The following is a 20770-nucleotide window of genomic DNA, read 5'->3' on the forward strand; positions in this document are numbered from 1 at the left end:
GAAAGTAAAACATCAGAAGAAAGGGATTATTACATTTTTTTCCCTGTGTGTTCTTTCTGCATTGTCAAAGAAAACTTTTAAATGAAGGCCACATACTTCCTTTGATTTGAGTCCTACTTTTTATGTAACTAGTTTGGCTTCTGAGCTAAGCAAAGCTTCACCAAGCTTTGTCATTACATGTCATAGTATGTCATAGCATCCAAATTCAAATTAAGTGTCAAGTGACTAGATTAAATGGTAAAATTTATCCCAAATTTATCATGGGTATAAAAGTGAAGAATAAGATGAACAATCTAATAAGAAACTTAATCATATAATTTCTGCACACACACACTATATATATGTGCAGTCAAATTCAGTTATATTTAAATTCAACATATATGATCTAATTCCAGCTATGTAAATTTCTGCATTTTTTTAATCAACAAAGAACTTTCTCTATTAGAGATTTCATGTTGTGCTATAGTATGAATTATTTGAGGTGTGAACCAAAAGTCTTTAAAATTAAGTGAGACTAATTAGAGTGATTCATAGTATTCTAGGAAAATTAATATGGATATATAGATGTTCTTTGTTCTTAAAACATACCTGTTATTTTTACTCCTTCCTTTGTTTCAGCTGGTACACCAACACCAAACTCATTCTCTCCAGAGACTCGGAAGTAGTAAATTGCCCCTTCTTGTAAGTTGGTGATTTTATAGGAGAGGCGGTTACAGTTGTTGGTTACAGAGACCCATGCTTTCATACTGGCCTCACGTTTTTCTATGTGGTAATTCTTCACTGGTGCTCCACCATCATTTTCAGGAACATCCCAGGATAACACTGCAGTCTCTTTGGTTATATCATGTACAGTAATATTGGTTGGAGGACCGGGAGAATCTAAAACTTTGACAACTAAGGTCAGTGAAGCAGCATTCACAATATTCTGAATTGTTACTGTGTATTTTCCAGAATCACTTCTGTTGGCATTTTCAATAGTAAGTGACGTACGAGAGTCTGTGGAATCAATGTAAGCTCTAGCGCGGAGGTCACTGTCTGGCTTACTCCACAAGACACTAGGTACTGGTCTTCCCCGGAAAGGTACGGTCATGGTAAATGAGGCACCGGCCTTGACAATCAAGGTCTTCTTCATTTCACTGTCAAGATCAAATACAGGTTCTTCTTCTCTTTCTTTTGCTACTTGGGGATCGGAGCTATCACTGGGATCACTAGCACCAACCTTATTGACAGATCTTACTCTGAAAACATACTCGGCTCCTGTTGTTAGTCCACCGATGGTATATTCTGTGCCTCTTAAGTTCTGAATGGCAGTCTCCCACTCAGTTTCATCAGATTTCTTGTATTCTACAGTGTATCCAGTTACTGGGGCCCCGCCATCAAACAAGGGCTTAACCCAGCTAATAGTTATGTTTGTCTTGCCTGAGTCCACAATTTTGGGTTTGGATGGAGGAGATGGCAAGAACACTGGATCTTCTGCCCGAATCAAGGGAGAGGTTTCACTTGGAAGGCTCAGGCCAGCAGCATTTTCTGCATAAACCCGGTACTCATATTCACATCCTTCCCGAAGTCCGGTTGATTTCACTCTCAGGTCATAAACTGGTTTTTTGTTTACACGCACCCATCGTAGGCTGTTTTTCTCTCGCCTTTCAGTTATATATCCCGAGATGTCACTGCCTCCATCACTCTCTGGCCTCGACCAGCAAAGGGTCATGGACTCTTTGGTCACAGATGTAATTTCCAAAGATGTTGGTGGACTTGGAACTGTAAATGGATCTAGTGCTTTTACTGCCATGCTCTCCAGGGGCTCACCAACACCATATTTATTAACACCCGTTACCCTAAAGATGTATTCGTTGCCTTTGAGTAACTTGGTTACTTTACAGGATGTTGTCCTTAATTCTCCTTCACACATTGTCCATGCGAGGTGGCTTGTTTCACGTTTTTCTACAATGTAATAGTCGATATCTGCGCCACCATTTTCTTGGGGCGGTCCCCAGGAAAGCGAGCATTTCTCAGCTGTGAGACCATTTATTTCAAGTGGTCCTGCTGGTGGGCCAGGCTTATCAAGTACCTTGCAGTTAACTGCCATGGACCGAGTTCCTGCAACATTCTTCAGTGTTAGTACATACTGCCCAGTGTCTCGTCGGACACAGTCTTTCACTGTTAACAAAGTATTATAGTCTGTCGAGACAATTTCTGTTCTTGCTCTTTCTTCAACTTCTACCCCATCCTTGGCCCAGGAAATTACTGGCAGAGGTCGCCCTGCAATGTCTGCATTTATCTTAAGGACCTCTCCAGCTTTGACAGCAATAACATCTCGGAACTTGACATCCATCATAATTCTTGGAGCCTCGACATCGTCTTTAACTGTAATAGGCCCAGTGGATTCAGATGGTTCACTAACTGAGTCAGCTGCATTCTTTGCAAAAACCCGGAATTCATAACGCTGATCTTCGGTAAGTTCAGTTACTTCAAAGTATGTTTCTTGTACGTTAGTAAAATTGCACTTCAGCCACCGGCCATCTGGTAGTTCTCTACGTTCGATAATGTATCCTGTGATCTTAGCTCCACCATCGTAATGTGGTTTGGACCATTTAAGTGACACTGATTTTCTTGTGATATTGGTGACTTCAGGTTGTCCAGGAGGGTCACAGGGATCTCTTGCAGGGACTGGTTCACAAGATTTACTGCATTTACCAATTCCAGCAATGTTCTCAGCATATACACGATACTCATACATCAGTCCTTCATCAAGGCTGGAGACTTTCATTTGAGTATCAGTGATGAGGATTTTATTTGCTTTTGACCAAAGAATGCTGCTTCTCTCTTTGTATTCAAGGTGATAGCCAATTACTTGACTTCCTCCATCATTAACTGGCACTTGCCAGCTTACAATCATGGTAGATTTTGTGGCATGCACAACTTTAGGAGTACCAGGAGGACCTGGGGGGCTGAATGGATACTCCGCAACAACAGGTTTAGATTCACTGTAGGAGCTCTTGCCATAGCGGTTTTCTGCACAAACACGGAACTGATACTCACTTCCTGTTGTGAGACGAACTATTTTAGTGGATGTTCTTGCAACTGCCTGTGAAACTACATGCCATGTGGTAGAAGTGGTTTCTCTCTTTTCAACGATGTAATTGCTAATGTGGCAGCCACCATCATATTCCGGAGGACTCCAGGAAATTGTTACATTGTCACAACTAACCTCATCAATATGAACAGGTCCTGGAGGCCCTGGTTTGTCAAGGACAATTACAGTTATAGGAACTGTTATGGATCCAGCACTGTTCGAAACACATAATTCATAAGTTCCAACATCTTCCCTGGAAGCTTCCTTAATAGATAGTGATGTTACAGTCTTTGAAGAAGAAACATTGACCCTTGTGGTCTCTTTAAGAATCTGACCATCCTTTTTCCAGCTTATAGTAGCTTGAGGTCTTCCTTTAAATGGAACATCAATCTTAAGTTGGTCTCTAGCCTTTACATTGAAAGTATTGAAAGGAAGCTCGACGGAGGGCTTTATTTCAATATCTCTTGCAATTACCGGCACTCCAAGTTGTCTGGGATCACTCCTTCCTTTTTCATTGACTGCAGCTACCCTGAAGGTATACTCTTCTCCCGCATTTAGGCCAGATATAGTCGCTTCTAGAGTCTTAACTTGTGTGCAAGTGCTCCATTTTTCACTCCCTTTCATCTGCATTTCAACTACATAACCAGTAATTTTGCTGCCACCATCACTTTCTGGCTTCTCCCACTTAATTGTAGCTGTGTTACGGGTCACATCAACAAGAGTCACTCTTCCGGGTGGGAGGGGTGGTTCAGAAACTTTAACGGGTTCAGTCGTTTCAGCTGGCAAACCAATCCCGTATTCATTGGAAGCCAAGACTCGGAAGTAGTAAGAACATCCTTCTTGCAGATTTTCAATTTTAAAAGTATTCTTCGTGCAATTGTTTGTAACAGTAGCATATGCTTTTCTTGTAGTTTCTCGTTTTTCAACAATGTAGTTTGTAATCTTAGCTCCACCATCAATAAGAGGGGGCTCCCAAGATAATGTCACCGCGTCTTTCTTTACTTCTCTTACATTCAAATTCGCAGGGGCGCTTGGTGAGTCAAGAACTCTGACATTAACAAAAGCCGTTTTGGAGCCACTGTTATTTTCTAGGGTCAGATTATACCGACCGCTATCAAATCTGGTAACATTATCAATTACCAACATTGTGTAGGAGCTGGTCACCTCGATCTGGGCCCTCTCCGTGAGAGTGCCTTCTGCCTTTTCCCATTTAACTTCAGGTTCTGGTCGCCCTTTGATTGTGACAAATAAGCGTAAAGTAGCACTTGCCCGCAGAACAACCACCTTTCTGAGATCAGCATCAAGTTCTATTTCTGGTGGCTCTAGCCTCTCTTTAGCAACAACTGAGCCAGGTATAATTGCAGGTTCACCTACACCTTCAGAATTGATGGCACAAATACGGAAGTTATACTCAGTATTTTCTTTAAGCTTGGTCACTGTGAACTGCTTTCCTTGTAATCCTGTCGGTGGAGTGCAGGTTGTCCATTCATCAGCAGTGGCTTGCTTGACCTCTACCACATAGCCCTTAACAGGTGCACCACCATCATAAATTGGTTTATTCCACGCCAGGGAGACAGAAGACCTGGAAGTATCTGTTACTTTTGGATTACTTGGTGGACCTGGTGGATACAAGGCATCACATGCACGATAGAAGACAGATGGCTCACTAGGTTCACCCACACCAGCTGCATTTTCGGCAGCGACTCTGAACTCATAGGAATGACCTTCGGTAAGGCCAGTTACTCTGAATCGGAGATCTGTTAGAGTCTTCTTGTTGCACTTGGTCCATCTAATGCCTTCCTTATCTCGTTTTTCAAGAATGTAGCCCTCAATTTCGGCACCTCCATCATCCACCGGGCGTGCCCATGTTACTACCATAGAATCTTTGGTGATTGTTGAGGCTTCAGGTGGTGAAGGAGGACCTGGTGGCTTATATGGATTACAGGCTATAACAGGCTCAGATTCCAAGGGCTCTCCAATTCCATATTTATTCACAGCCATGACACGGAAAATGTACTCGTTACCAGGAAGAAGTTTAGTGACTTTGTAGTTAAGCGCCTGTACCTCAGTTGAAACCTGGGTCCAGGAGAGTCTGCTTGTTTCTCTCTTTTCAATGATGTAATGTGAGATATTAGCGCCACCGTCCTGTAAAGGTGGGTTCCATGCCAGGTAACATTTCTCAGCGGTAACTCCAGAAACCTTCAGAGGTCCTTCAGGGGGCCCTGGCCTATCAAGTACCTTTACAGTGATTGGTATGGACTTTGTACCACCGACATTGCTGAGTTTCAGAATATACTGTCCTCCATCAGTACGTATACAGTCTTTGACAACAAGAGTAGTTTTCTGAATAGTAGACTTAATTTCCATCCTAGCAGTTGTTTCTTCAAGCTCTTTTCCATCTTTTGACCAAACAATATCAGGTATAGGCTTGCCGTGGATATCAGCTTCAAGGACAAAAGTCTCTCCTGCACGAACAAGGATTATATCTTTATATTTTGGATCCAGTGAGGCATTTGGTGCATCAATTTCATCTCTGGCAGTAATGGCACCAGTGCTTTCAGATGGTTCGCTGAGGTTGCCAGCTGCATTTCTTGCAATTACCCTAAATTCATATCTTTGGTCTTCTACAAGTCCACTCACCGTAAATTCAGTTTCTAATACATTGGTAAAGCTGGCTTTCATCCAGCGGCCATCAGGTAGATCTTTCTTTTCTACAATATAACCTGTTATTTGGCTACCACCATCATAGGCAGGTTTCTTCCATTTCAGTGTAACGTTGTTTCTTGTGATAACAATGGCTTTGGGGCGACCAGGTGGGTCGCATGGATCACGAGCAACAGAGCATTCTGACACTTTGCTAGGCTTGCCAATGCCAACAATGTTTTCAGCAGAAACTTTGAACTCATACTCAAGGCCCTCATCAAGCCCAGTTGTTTTGAATTTGGTGTCTTGAATGGGAGTCTTATTTAATTTGACCCATAAGATGCTGTTCTTTTCTTTCTGTTCAAGATGGTAGCCAATAACTTTGCTTCCTCCATCATGAACTGGCTCATGCCACTGCACAATCATCTGGTCTTTTGAAATGGATGTCACAAAAGGAGTTCCAGGTGGCCCAGGTTCTTTAAATGGATATTGTACAATAACTGGTTTAGAATCCAGAGGGGCGCTCTTTCCATACCTGTTTTCTGCAAAAATTCTAAACTGGTACTCAGTGCCTGTTTTCAGTTTGGTTACTTTAATTGTTGTTCTCGCAACTGTTGCTGATACCATATGCCAAGTGGTGGTAGTTGTATCTCGCTTCTCTACAATGTAGTTGCTTATCTGGCAACCTCCAGTATAGGCTGGAGGTTCCCATGAGATGACCACAAAGTCTGCACTAACTTCGTCAAACCGAACTGGTCCAACTGGAGGTCCGGGCTTTTCCAAAACAATGATGCTGAGATTTTCTGTGGCTGTACCTGCACTATTTGTTGCTGTTATAGTGTATTTTCCAAAGTCATCTTTATTACTGTCTTTAACGTGCAAAATTGTTGAAGTGGCTGTTTCCTCAACATTTACTCTTGTGGTTTGTTTAAGAGGCTCACCATCTTTGACCCATGAAATGTTAGGTCTTGGTCGGCCGATAACTGGAATTTCAATTTTAAGATCTTCTCCAGCTTGGACAGTATATGTGTTAAATGGTAACTTAAAACTAGGCTGTATGGTCAAGTCCTTGGCTATGACAGGAACACCAAGCACTCTTGGATCGCTTTTTCCTTTCTCGTTGTAAGCCTTGACACAGAACTGATATTCTTGTCCAGAACTCAAACCAGTAACCACTGCATTACAGACTTTGGATTCGGCCACAACACTCCATTTTTCTGTTCCTTTGGGCTGCATTTCAACAACATAACCCAAGACTCTGCTGCCACCATCATGTTCAGGTTTCTCCCACATCAGCGATGCGCTGGTCTGGGACACGTCAGTGAGTGTCACTTTTCCTGGTGGGGAAGGAGGTTCAGCGGCTTTCACAGCATCAGCGGTTTCCACTGGAACACCAACTCCAAACTCATTTTCAGCCGTAACTCTAAAGTAATAAATGGCTCCTTCTGTAAGATTCTCAACTTTAAAGCTTGTTTTGCTGCATTTACTACTCACGTTAGCATATGCTTTTCTGGTTGACTCACGTTTGTCAATAACATAGTTCTTCACCTTTGAACCCCCATCAATGATGGGTGGTTCCCATACCAGCAGGACAGAATCTTTTTTCACTTCTTTGACTGCCAAATTCTGTGGCGGTCCTGGGGTGTCAAGAACTTTCACAGTTACAAAAGCAGATTTAGATCCACTGCTGTTTTCCAGCTTGAGAATGTATTTTCCGGCATCATTTCTATCACAGTTATCTATTGATAGTTGGGTGTAGTTTACTCCCTTTTCAATTTGGACCTTATCTGTGAATTCCCCTTCCTCTCGAGACCAGGTGATGTCAGGTGTTGGGCGACCTTTGAATGGAATGTGAATTCTGGCAGATCCACCAGCTCTTACAACTATTCCTTTCCTTAATTCAGAGTCAAGGTCAAGTTCAGGTGCTTCAAGTTTATCTTCTGGTTTCACAGTACCAGGAACTGATGTAGCCTCACCTAAGCCAACTTTACTGAGGGCAGAGACTCGTATTTTGTACTCTTGGTGCTCAGTGAGTTTTGAAATTTCAAATCGAGTGGCTCTCAGACCAGTCTGTGGAGTAACTATTTGCCATTCTTCTTCATCTGCTTTACAGATTTCTACTACATATCCTAGGATCTCACTGCCACCATCATAGATGGGCTTACCCCAGGCAAGTGTAATTGAATTTTTAGTGGTGTCTACAATGTGTGCATTGGTGGGTGGGCCAGGTTTGAACACAGGATCACAAGCCTTATAATAAACTGTAGCTGGACTTGGTTCTCCAACTCCAGCAGCATTTTCTGCAGAGACTCTGAATTCATACTCATGATCTTCTGTTAATCCTGTTACTCTTAGACGCAAATCTGTAATGCGGCGTTTATTACATTTTATCCACCTAATGCCACTTCTGTCTCTTTTCTCTACAATATAACCGATAATCTCACTTCCACCGTCACTATCTGGACGGTTCCAACAGACAGTCATGGAGTCCTTGGCAATGTTGGTGACTTCCAAGCTTTTTGGTGGTCCAGGAAGCACAAATGGATTTTTCATCAGTACTGGTGCAGATTCCAAAGGCTCTCCAACACCATATTTGTTGACAGCCATTATGCGGAAAATATATTCATTCCCTTCTAAGAGTTTGGTAACTTTCAGAGAATTGGTCACAACTTCTGAAGCAACAACAGTCCAGGCAAGTCGACTCGTTTCTCTCTTTTCAACAACATAGTGGGAAATATCACTGCCACCATCTTGAAGTGGTGGAGACCATGTTAAAGTGCATTTTTCAGAAGTGACTCCGGTAACCTGGACTGGCCCTTCTGGAGGTCCTGGTCTATCCAACACTTTTACATTTACTGGGAATGACTTAGAACCTGCAACATTGGAAGCTCTTAAAATATACTGTCCACCATCAATTCTAATGGCATCCTTTACAATAAGTAAAGCCTTGAAATCTGTGTTCTTTATTTCACATCTGGCAGATTCTTCAATTTCCTTATCTCCTCGTAACCACTCAATGGTCGGTAGAGGCTTTCCATGGACATCAGCCTCAAGCCTGAATGTTTCTCCAGCATTTACCACAATTGTGTCTCTGAATTTTGGATCCATTGAAATTCTTGGAAGTTCAACCTCATCCCTGGCAGTTATTGGTCCAGTACTGTCAGAGGGTTTACTTATTGCACCAGCCGCATTCTTTGCAATGACTCTGAACTCGTATCTTTGATCTTCAGTAAGACCAGACACGGTAAATTGAGTTTCAATGACATTTGTGAAGCTGGCTTTCATCCAGCGACCCTCAGGCAAATCACGTTTCTCTACAATGTAACCTGTAATCATACTTCCCCCATCATAAGCAGGTTTGGTCCACTGTAAAGTGATTTCGTTTCTTTTAACCATTATTGCTTCTGGGGTTCCTGGTGGGTCACAGGGATCTCTGGCTACGAAGCATTCGGAATTCTTGCTTGCTTTACCTACACCAACAATATTTTCAGCATAAACTCTGAATTCATATCCAATGCCCTCTTCAAGATTGACTGCTTTAAACTGAGTGTCATGAATAATGGTTTTGTTGACTTTTGTCCACAAAATACTATTTCTTTCCTTTCTCTCAAGGTGGTAACCTATGACTGGGCTTCCGCCGTTATTGACTGGTTCATGCCACTGAACGACCATGGAGTCTTTGGAAATGGCTGTGACAAATGGTGTGCCTGGAGGGCCTGGTTCTTTGTAGGGATATTGAGCTACAATTGGATCAGACTCCAAGGCAAAACTTTGTCCATATCTGTTTTCAGCAAATATTCTGAATTGGTATTCCGTACCAGTTTTCAGTTTGGTCACTTTGAGTGTGGTTCTGGCAACAGTAGCAGAAACAGTATCCCATACTGTGGTGGTTGTATCTCTTTTCTGAACAATGTAGTTGGTGATCTGGCAGCCCCCTGTGTATAATGGGGGATTCCAAGATAATGTAATACTTTCCGCACTGACTTCATCAAATTTAACAGGTCCTTTTGGAGGATCAGGTTTATCTAGAGTTATAATTTCAATGGATGCTGTTTTCTGACCTACAACATTAGCCACTGTGATTCCATAATGTCCACCATCATCCTTATGAGTTTCTTTAATGCTGAGTACAGTGAGGTCAAGTGAATCAGTAACATTGACTCTTGTGGTCTGCTTCAGTGGAAGACCATCTTTAGTCCAGGTAATGGTTGGCTTAGGACGTCCAGAAATTGGCACTTCTATTTTCAACTCTTGGCCGACCTGTATGCTGTAATTGTTGAATGCAGGTCTTACATCTGGCTCAATGACCAGATCTTTGGCAACTACTGGAACTGCAAGGGACCTAGGATCACTTCTTCCCTTTTCATTTACAGCAACAACTCTAAAGAGATATTCTTCTCCCTGAGTTAGGTTAGTAATTACTGCTTCAAGGGACTTGACTCGAGCACACTCTGACCATTTCTCGCTGTGTTTAGCTTGCATTTCCACAATATACTGAATGATTTTACTGCCACCATCATGTTCAGGCTTTGTCCAACTCAAGGAGACACTGTTTCTGGTGACATCATCCACAGTTATTTTTCCTGGAGGTTGTGGGACTTCTGCAACCTTAATAGGATCAGCAGTGTGGGCTGGAAGGCCAATACCGTACTCGTTCTCAGCTGTGACTCTAAAGTAATAACTGCAGCCTTCTTGGAGTTGATCAATTTTCCAAGAATTCTTATGGCAGTTTGTTACCACTGCAGCATATGATTTTCTTGTGGCTTCACGTTTCTCAACAATGTAATTTTTTATTTTGGATCCCCCATCCAACAGAGGAGGTTCCCATGTAATTGATACTGAGTCTTTAGTGATTCCAGTGACTTTCAGGTTAACAGGAGGACTTGGTGTGTCCAGGACTCTCACGGTAACAAAGGCAGACTTCGTTCCACTGCTGTTTTCTAATGTGAGAGTATATTTTCCACTATCATATCGGTTGACATTGTCAAGAACAAGAGAGGTGAAACTGCTGGTGACATCAATTATAGCTGCATCTCGGATTTCACCATCCATCTTTCCCCATTTAACTTCTGGTGTAGGACGACCTTTAATAGGAACAAATAGTCTTAAGGAGCCACCTGCCCTTATATTTATAATTTTCCTTAGTTCTAGATCAAGTTCAATGTCTGGTGCTTCTAATTTTTCTTCAACTATAACAGGTCCAGGGACATCAGCATGTTCTCCAACTCCAGCTTTATTCACAGCACAGATACGGAAATTGTATTCATGCTTTTCCAACAGCTTTTCTATTTCTATATTTGTTTTATTGATTCCAGTTGGTGGTGTGCACATTGTCCATTCACCAACACTCACGTCACATTTTTCAACAATGTAGCCTTGGATTTCACAGCCACCATCATATATTGGTTTGCTCCAAGAAAGGAAGACAGAAGACCTGGTAATATCTATGACTTTGGGATTGTTTGGAGGTCCTGGTTTATAAATAGGATCACAAGCCTTTTGGTAAGCAGAAGGCGGGCTTGGTTCACTAAGTCCAGCAGCATTTTCGGCTGAGACTCTGAATTCGTAATTGTGATTTTCTAGGAGTCCAGTTACTCTCAAGCGCAATTCCCCAATCAGGCGTTTGTGGCATCTTGTCCATCTAATGCCCTCCTTATCCCGTTTTTCAAGAACGTATCCAAGAATTTCACTGCCACCATCAGATGCTGGTCTTTCCCATACGACGGTCATTGAGTCCTTGGTCACTGTTGTGATTTCTGGAGCCTTTGGTGCATCTGGCACTACAAATGGATTCTTGGCAATCACTGGCTCAGATTCAAGCGGTTCACCAACACCATATTTGTTTACAGCCATTATACGGAAAATATACTCATTGCCTTCGAGAAGCTTAGTAACCTTGTAGCTGAGAGTTTGCACATTGGCATCAACCAGCGTCCAAACTAAGCGGCTGGTTTCTCTCCTCTCCACAATATAATTTATGATGTCACTTCCACCATCCTGTAGTGGGGGTTTCCAAGCTAGTGTGCATTTTTCTGCTGTCACTCCTGATACCAGAACAGGTCCCTCTGGTGGTCCTGGTCTATCAAGAACTTTGACATTTACAGTAACTGATCTCTCCCCTGCAACATTTGTGGCCTTCAATATGTAATTACCACTGTCAGTGCGTACTGCATCCTTTATGCTGAGACTGGTGGCAAAGTCAGTGCTCCTTATTTCTAATCGAGCTGTATTTGAAAGCTCCTTATCACCTTTTACCCACTGAATGGTCGGTATTGGTTTGCCATGAACATCTGCATCAATCTTGAATGACTCACCAGCATGAACCACAATTGTGTCTTTGTATTTTGGATCCATACTTATTCGTGGTGGATCTACCTCATCTCTTGCTGTTATTGCTCCTGTGCTTTCTGAAGGCTCGCTAAACATTCCTGCAGCATTTCGAGCTATAACCCGGAACTCATATCTATGATCTTCAACTAGGCCAGTTACTTCAAACTGAGTGTCAATGACATTTGTAAAACTGGCTTTCATCCAGCGGCCCTCAGGCAATTCTTTCTTCTCTACAATATAGCCAATGATCTTGCTTCCACCATCATAAGTGGGTTTCTTCCACTGGAGGGTCACAGAATTTCGTGTGACAATAATTGCCTCTGGCCGCCCTGGTGGATCACATGGGTCACGAGCCATGTAGCATTCTGACACCTTACTTGGCTTGCCAATGCCCACGATGTTTTCTGCAGAGACTCTAAATTCATATTCAATGCCTTCATCAAGGCCAGTTGTTTTAAACTTGGTTTGAGGAATGGGTGTTTTATTCAACTTCACCCAGAGGATACTATTTCTCTCCTTGCGTTCTAGATGATAGCCAATGACTTTGCTACCTCCATCACTAACTGGCTCATTCCACTGTACTTCCATGCTGTCCTTGGAGGAGAGCGTCACAAATGGTGTGCCAGGAGGACCAGGAACTTTGAATGGATACTGGGCTATAATAGGCTCTGAATTGAGGTAGGTGCTCTTTCCATATCTGTTTTCAGCTGCAATCCTAAACTGATATTCACATCCGGTCTTTAATCTGCAAGCCTTTATTGTTGTCCTTGCAACAGTCGCTGACACAATTTGCCAGGTGGTTGTGGAAGTGTCCCGTTTTTCTACAATGTAATTATTGATAGAACTCCCACCATCATACTTAGGTGGGCCCCAGGAAAGAGTAATACTATCAGCTGTCACTTCCTCCATTTTAACTGGTCCAGTTGGAGGCCCTGGTTTGTCAAGAACAATAATGTTAAGGGTTTCGGTAGCTTCACCAGCCGAGTTGGTCAGTTTAACTGTGTAATGTCCCACATCTTCTCGGCAGGCTTCCTTTATCGTCAGTAATGAATTATTTTCTGTGCTCTCCGCATTTACTCTAGTTGTCTGCTTCAGTGGTACATCATCTTTATGCCAGGTTACAGCAGGTGTAGGGCGTCCAATGAATGGAACATCAACTTTTAGGTCTTCACCTGCCAGTACAGTGAATGTATTGAACAGGAGTTTGAAGGCTGGTGGAATGACAAGATCTTTGGCAATTACTGGCACACTCAGTTGTCTAGGATCACTGATGCCCTTTTCATTCTGAGCAGAAACACGGAAAGAGTATTCTTCACCCTGAATTAATCCAGTTATAGTGGCTTCAGTGACTTTGACTGTGGCACATGTGGCCCATTTGTCACTGCCTTTGCTCTGCATCTCAACAATGTAGCCTAGAATTCGGCTGCCTCCATCATGCTCTGGTTTTTCCCAAGAGAGTGACACGCTATTTCTGGTGACATCCACCAAAGTTATTTTTCCTGGAGGAAGGGGTCGTTCTGATGCTTTCACAGACTCTGCAGTTTCAGCAGGCAGCCCAATGCCGTATTCATTTTCAGCAAGAACCCTGAAATAGTAACTACACCCTTCTTGAAGCTGGTCTACTTTCCAGGACGTCTTGTGGCAATTTGTTGCAACAGTTGAATATGCTTTTCTTGTTGATTCCCTCTTTTCAACAATATAGTTATTTATTTTTGAACCTCCATCAAGGAGAGGAGGCTCCCATGTCAATGTGACAGATGATTTAGTGACCTCCTTTACCTTGAGATCCTGTGGAGGGCCTGGCGTATCTAGTACTCTAACATTGACAAACGCAGACTTGCTGCCTGAGCTGTTTTCTACAGTTAGTATGTATTTGCCACTGTCGAATCTGTTTACATTTCCAACAATGAGCAGGGTGTAAGAGCTTGTGGATTCAATGCTAGCTTTATCTAAGGATTCTCCATGTTCCCGGGTCCACTTCACCTCAGGTGCAGGCCTTCCTTTGATTGGAACAAAAAGTCTCAGGGTACAACAAGCTCTTATAGTAACAACTTTGCGCAGGTCAGCATCCAGTTCAATTTCTGGGGGCAGCATCCTGTCTTCAGCCTTTGGAGTTCCAGGAACAAGTGCAGGTTCTCCCATTCCCTCAGAATTCATGGCATAGATGCGGATTTTATATTCCTGATTCTCTGTGAGGTTGGTGATGGTGTAAGAAGTTGCCTTGAGCCCAGCTGGTGGAGTGACAATCTGCCATTCATCTTCCTCTGGCAGGGCAATCTCAACAATATACCCAGTGATTTCTGAGCCACCATCGTAGATAGGTTTATTCCAAGCAATTGAAATGGATGATCTGCTCGTATCTAGAACACGTGGGTTACCTGGTGGGCCGGGCTTAAACACAGCATCACAAGCTTTATAAAATGGACTGGTAGAACTTGGTGCGCTAATTCCAGCAGCATTTTCAGCCATAATCCTGAACTCATATTCATGTCCTTCTGTCAGTCCAGACACTTTATATCTTAAATCAGTAAGAGTTTTCTTGTTGCATTTCACCCAGCGTTGTCCAGCTTTATCACGCCGTTCTACGATATAATTGATGATTTCACTTCCACCATCAGAGTCAGGATGTCCCCAGCAGACAACCATTGAATCTTTAGTAATAGCTGTAACTTCAGGGTTTTTGGGTGGATCAGGGGGTCCATAAGGATTTACTGCAAGCACAGGCTCTGATTCCAGTGGCTCTCCAACTCCATATTTATTTACAGCCATGATGCGGAATATGTATTCATTGCCTTTCAAAAGTTTAGTGACCTTTAGTTTTGTCACTTGGACTTCTGAGGCTACATTTGTCCATGCCAATCTGCTGGTTTCACGTTTCTGAACTATATAGTGATCAATTTTGGCACCTCCGTCATCCAGTGGAGGCAACCATGACAATACACATTTTTCTGATGTCACTTCAGATACAGCTAAAGGTCCTTCAGGTGGGCCTGGTCTATCAAGGACTTTGACATTGAAAATGTGTTTAGCAAACCCACCAGGATTCGTTGCTGTAAGAATATAGGCACCACTGTCCCTTCTTGATGAATCCTTGTTTATCAGGTAAGTAGAGAAATCTGCGATTCTTATTTCTAACTTTGCTGTGCCTTCAAGATCCTTTCCATCTTTGGTCCATTCCATTGTTGGTGGTGGGCGACCCGAAACATCAGCTTCTAGTTTGAATGCTTCACCTGCTTTTAATATTACTGTGTCTTTAAATTTAACATCCACCATTATCCTTGGTGCTTCAATGTCATCCCTGCATGTGATAGCATCTGATGGCTCAGATGGTGGACTAATAGCACCAGCAGCATTTTTGGCAATCACACAGAATTCGTAGGCAGCATCTTCTGTTAGGCCGCTGACCGTAAATTCATTCTCCAGGATGTTGCTGAAGTTGGCTTTCAGCCACCGTCCATTGGGAAGATCTCTCTTTTCAACTATATAACTGGTAATTTTAAAGCCTCCAGTGTATTCAGGCTTAGCCCATTTAAGTGTCACTGTGTGTCTAGTAATATTTAGAGGAACTGGTTTCCCAGGTGGGTCAATGGGATCTAAAGCAAGCATAGGTTCAGATGGCTTGCTCGGCTTGCTTTTGCCTGCCATGTTTTCTGCGATCACTCGGAATTCATAAGCAATACCATCTGTAAGTCCACTTGATTTGAAAATGTTGCCTGGTACCAATGCTTTGCTCACAGTTTGCCAGAGAATACCATTTCGTTCTTTCCTTTCAACGTGGTATCCTAAAATGGGGCTTCCACCATCAGAAAGAGGCTCATGCCAGCTAATTGTCATTGAATCCTTGGTAACTGCAGTCACCTGAGGGGTCCCAGGAGGCCCAGGAACCTTAAATGGATAGTTGGCAACTATAGATGCAGATGTGATGCCTGGTCCAACTCCATATCTATTTTGAGCTTTTACCCGGAATTGATACTCCAGTCCGGTAGTAAGGCGAGTGGCTTTATAGGTAGTGCGTATGACAGTGGTTGCTAACTCAACCCATGTAGTACTGTCAGTCTGGCGCATTTCTACTACATAGTTGCTTATTGGTACACCTCCATCGTTTTCTGGTGGGTCCCAAGAGAAGGTTACAAGATCAGATGAAACTTCATCGAATTTGATTGGTCCAGTAGGTGGCCCTGGGATATCGTGGACTTGAATAGTGATGACATCACCAACCTCTCCCACAATGTTCCTTGCTGTTAATGGATAGGGCCCGCTATCACTTCTTACACACTCGTTGATATTTAAGATGGTTGAAGTGGCTGTATTTTCAAAGTTAACTCTCTGTGTTTGTTTAAGAATCTGGTCTCCTTTTTTCCACGTAACTGTGGGCTTTGGCCGACCAAGCACTGGAATTTCCACTTTGATGTTCTCACCAGCTCTGGCAATGACTAATTTCTGATAGATGCCACGAAGATCCAATTCGGGAAGCGTTGTCTGCTCCTTGACAATGACGGGTCTGCTTTCTCTAGGGGCACTTCTTCCTGCACTGTTCACGGCCATCACTTGGAAGGTGTATTCTTCCCCTTCGGTTAGATTCTTCACGACACATTCTAACCCCTTCACAGTGGTGATGTGGGTCCACTGGTCAGAGCCTTTTCTTTGGGCTTCAATCACGTAGCCAGTGATCTTACTGCCACCATCGTGCTTTGGTTTAGGCCATGCCAGGCTGACTGTGCTCTTAGTTATGTCCATAATGTTCAGACTGTCTGGTGGTGACGGTGCTTCGGAGGCTCTCACGGGTTCTGTTGTTTCTGCTGGCTCACCAATTCCATATTCGTTTTCCGCCATCACTCTAAAGAAGTATTCGCATCCTTCTGACAAGCCAGTAACTTTATATGTGCATTTATGGCACTTCGTGGTGACTGTGGAGTAGGATTTCCGTGTTGCTTCTCGTTTCTCCACAATGTAGTTTGTTATACGGGAGCCCCCATCTATCAGCGGGAGGTCCCAGTGCAGGGTGACACTGTCCTTTGTGATGTCCGTAGGCCTCAGGTTAAGGACAGGTCCTGGGGTATCCAAGACTCGGACGTTAACAAAGCCACTTTTCTTCCCAGCAGGGTTTTCAATGGTCATGACAAATTTACCAGTGTCATATCTGTTACATTCTGGTATAATCAGAAGAGTAAATGATTCCGTGTTTTCAATGTTAGCTCGGTTTTTAAGGTTGATGTCATCTTTGGTCCATGTCACTTCAGGAGCAGGACGACCTTTAATTGGCACGAATATTCTAATACTGAGTCCTGCTCTAACAACAAGTGTTCTTCGAAGCTCAGCATCTAGTTCAAAATCAGGAGCCATTTCCCGTTCTACAATTTCAACATCTGGAATCATTGCCGGCTCCCCAATACCTGCATCGTTGATGGCTCTGATTCTAAAATTGTATTTTTCTTTAGTCTGAAGATCAGGGACAACAAATTGAGTGATTCGGAGACCAGTTCCTGTTGTATCTTTTATCCAGGCCTCATCTCCTACTTTTTGATGCTCTACGACATAGCCAGTGATTTCAAGTCCTCCATCATAATGAGGCTTGCCCCATGCTAAAGAAGCAGATTTTTTGGTAGTATCAGTGACACGTGCATTTGAAGGTGGTCCTGGGGGATCTGAAACAGAAGCAAAGACACAAAAGTGTATGTTAGGAGTTTGGCTTTTGGATAACTTCTCTGAAATACTGGCACTCCCAAATGAGTGGTGTTGAAAAAAAAGTAAATACTAACATGCCACATCTTTCATCAGAACAGGATTTGAAGCATCACTAGGTGGACCAATTCCAGCTTTGTTTTCTGCGCTGACACGAAATTCGTAGGTGTTTCCTTCTTGCAGTCCTGTTACTTTGCATCTGAGATCTGAAATTGGCGTTTTTGTTGCTCTCACCCATCGCAAGCTTTTCTTTTCTCTCCTTTCAATATGATATCCTGTGATTTCACTACCACCATCATCAGCTGGTCTTTTCCAACTGACGGTGGCAGTGTTCTTAGTGACATTTGATACTTCTGGTTTTCCAGGAGGGCCAGGGGGACCTGAAAAAGAAGCAAACTTATGAGAAATCCATGCTTTCATAAACTGTGCTGCATATGTTAACATGTCAGTTCCCTTAGATGCTCTACATACCAAATCTGTCCACCATTTTGACAGGTTCAGACTGTACAGGTTCTCCTTTCCCATACTGGTTTACAGCCGAGACCCGGAAGAGGTACTCATTTCCTTGGATAAGTTTGGTGGCCACATGCCTGCAAGACTGAATATCTTCAGCAACCACTGTCCACAAAAGTCGACTGGTTTCTCTCTTTTCAAGAGCATAGGACTTAATTGGTGAGCCGCCATCCTCCAATGGAGGTGTCCATGTGAGTGTTGCTTTTTCAGCAGAAACATTACTGATTTCAATGGGACCTGGCGGACCAGGTACATCGAGGACTGTTACCTTCACATGTTCCTCCTTTGTGCCAAAATGATTGGTAGCAGTAATGGTATATTCACCAGCATCTTTTCTAGTGGCATACTTGACAGTAAGCATGGAAGATGTTGGGGTCGAAGATATCTGAACAATATCTGATGGTCTCATGTCTTTTCCTGCTCTAGACCAACTCGACTTTGGAAGGGGCTTGCCAAGAATGCTAATGGCACTCAAAACAATGGTATCTCCTGCTTTAATTGTCAGCCCATCTTTTATCGTGGGATCAAGGACGATGGTTGGTGCCTCTGCAAAGAAAAAAAAATACATTTTAATCAGCAAAGGAAGGAGGCTTAATTTGCTTTTTTTTATGTGCATAAAAAAGTAAAATAGACCCACCATATTCATCCTTGCAAATAATGGTTCCTGTACTTTCTGATGGAGCACTGATAGCACCTGCTGTATTCTTTGCTCTAACTCTGAATTCATATTTTCCACCTTCAACAAGGTCAGTTACAGTAAAGGCACAATCTGGGACATTAACATGGTTGGCTTTTGTCCAAGATTTAGAGGGTAGATCCCGCTTCTCCACTATATATCCAGTCAACTTATGACCACCATCATATTTGGGTTCAGTCCAAATGAGGGTCACTGAATTCCTTGTTACATTAATAACCTCAGGTTTGCCGGGAGGATCTAAAACAAAGCAAAAAAGCCAGTCAAATACCAATGTGTTTTTTTCACGCAGAAAACACACCTGGGCTTTTCTTTGTATAATGACTTACCAATTGGATCAAGTGCCACCACTGGCTCTGATGGCAGGCTCGGCTTGCCTACTCCTGCTAAATTGATTGCCATGACTCGGAATTCGTACTCAAGACCTTCAGTCAATCCTGTCACTTTGAAGTCTTTCATCCTAATAGGAGTCTTGTTAGCTCTCTTCCACAAAAGGCTGTTTCTTTCCTTGAACTCAATATGATACCCTACAAAAAAAAGACCCGGTGAATTTGTCAATCCAGGTAGAAAATACAAATGCCAGTCTGGTTTTTAAGTACATGTTTTTGCCCAAATGGTTTATATGTGGACATAATATGGAATAAATAGTCATTCTTGTTAGTATCTATACTTTTATTTCCTAGGCACTTTTTTTTTTCTCTTGGAATATGTATATTTATTGCACCTTCTGTTGAAAAATTCTTAGAAAAAGAGGTACCACTACGAAGCCTTTTTAACTATTAGGAGATTTTCATTGAAATCAAGTATTAGCTTAACTAATGCTTAATGTACTGAAAGGAAAAAAAACCATTACTGTATGTGCAGGTAGTGCTATAAATAAGGAGCATACATTCAGCTTGTTTTTCAGGGAGGACGATTTGGAAGAAACATTAATGTAAAAGCTGTAGGAGAAGAGCAAATGAAATACCTGTAATTGGAGAGCCACCAGTTTTCCTGGGGTCAGTCCAAGTTAGAGATACCGAATCATGTCTGACATCCACGATATTGGGAGGTGGGGGAGCATCAGGCACATCTAGGAAAAAGTAGATGATGCAAGAGTTATACTAGGGAACTTTTTTCAAAAACATGTTTTGTTTTGTGTTTTCTGACTCTGAGACACTCACCAAATGGATGTTTAGCAACAATTGGCTCTGATTTCAGGCCTTCTCCTACACCATATTTATTTTCAGCACTGACCCTGAAGGTGTATTCCATGCCCTCATGAAGTCTGGTTACTCTAAAGGTGCTTTTCTGGACAGCTGAGGCACAGGTCACCCACTTGTTGTTTACAGAATCTCTCTTCTCTAGGATATAGTTGGTGATTTCAGAACCTCCGTCATCCTTTGGAGGACCCCACTTTAAGGTCATGGCTTCTGCTGTGACTTCATCAAATTTGATTGGTCCCGTGGGGATGCCAGGCTTGCCAACAACTTTTATAGAAAGAGTTCCTTCCTTGGTGCCAGCAACGTTCTTCAGTGTGATTGTGTATTTTCCAGCGTCAGATTTTTGGCAATCATGTACCACAAGAGTTGTGTTAACTGCAGTTGACTCAACACTGACTCTTGTGTCAGTTGGTAGAGGATCTTCCCCTTTCTTCCAGGATACTGATGGAGCTGGCTTGCCTTTTATGGGGATCTTAAGACGGAAGTTGCTGTTTTCTTTAGCCAAGTAGCACAAATCAGGTATGTCCTTTAAGTCAAGGTCAGGAGCCACTGTAAAACAGCAGAGATAAATTATTGTCATTTTTCAGACCAGGCAATTAATTTTTTCAGATTATTATAATTTTTAAAGGA

The 20770-nt window shown here is 42.7% G+C and overlaps 1 protein-coding gene across 1 annotated transcript in view; it reads right to left on the minus strand.

The window, feature by feature from the left end:
• The window catches only part of TTN (titin), a 269090-nt gene that overhangs the window by 31559 nt on the left and 216761 nt on the right, over positions 1 to 20770 (minus strand). The window contains 7 exon segments of the mRNA XM_044913684.1: positions 589 to 17694; positions 17809 to 18111; positions 18203 to 18790; positions 18882 to 19178; positions 19268 to 19465; positions 19906 to 20010; positions 20102 to 20689. Of these exon segments, the coding sequence (XP_044769619.1) occupies positions 589 to 17694; positions 17809 to 18111; positions 18203 to 18790; positions 18882 to 19178; positions 19268 to 19465; positions 19906 to 20010; positions 20102 to 20689 (19185 nt within the window).

Source organism: Neomonachus schauinslandi, chromosome 3 (genome assembly GCF_002201575.2).
Source record: "Neomonachus schauinslandi chromosome 3, ASM220157v2, whole genome shotgun sequence".
NCBI classification, from domain to species: domain Eukaryota; kingdom Metazoa; phylum Chordata; class Mammalia; order Carnivora; family Phocidae; genus Neomonachus; species Neomonachus schauinslandi.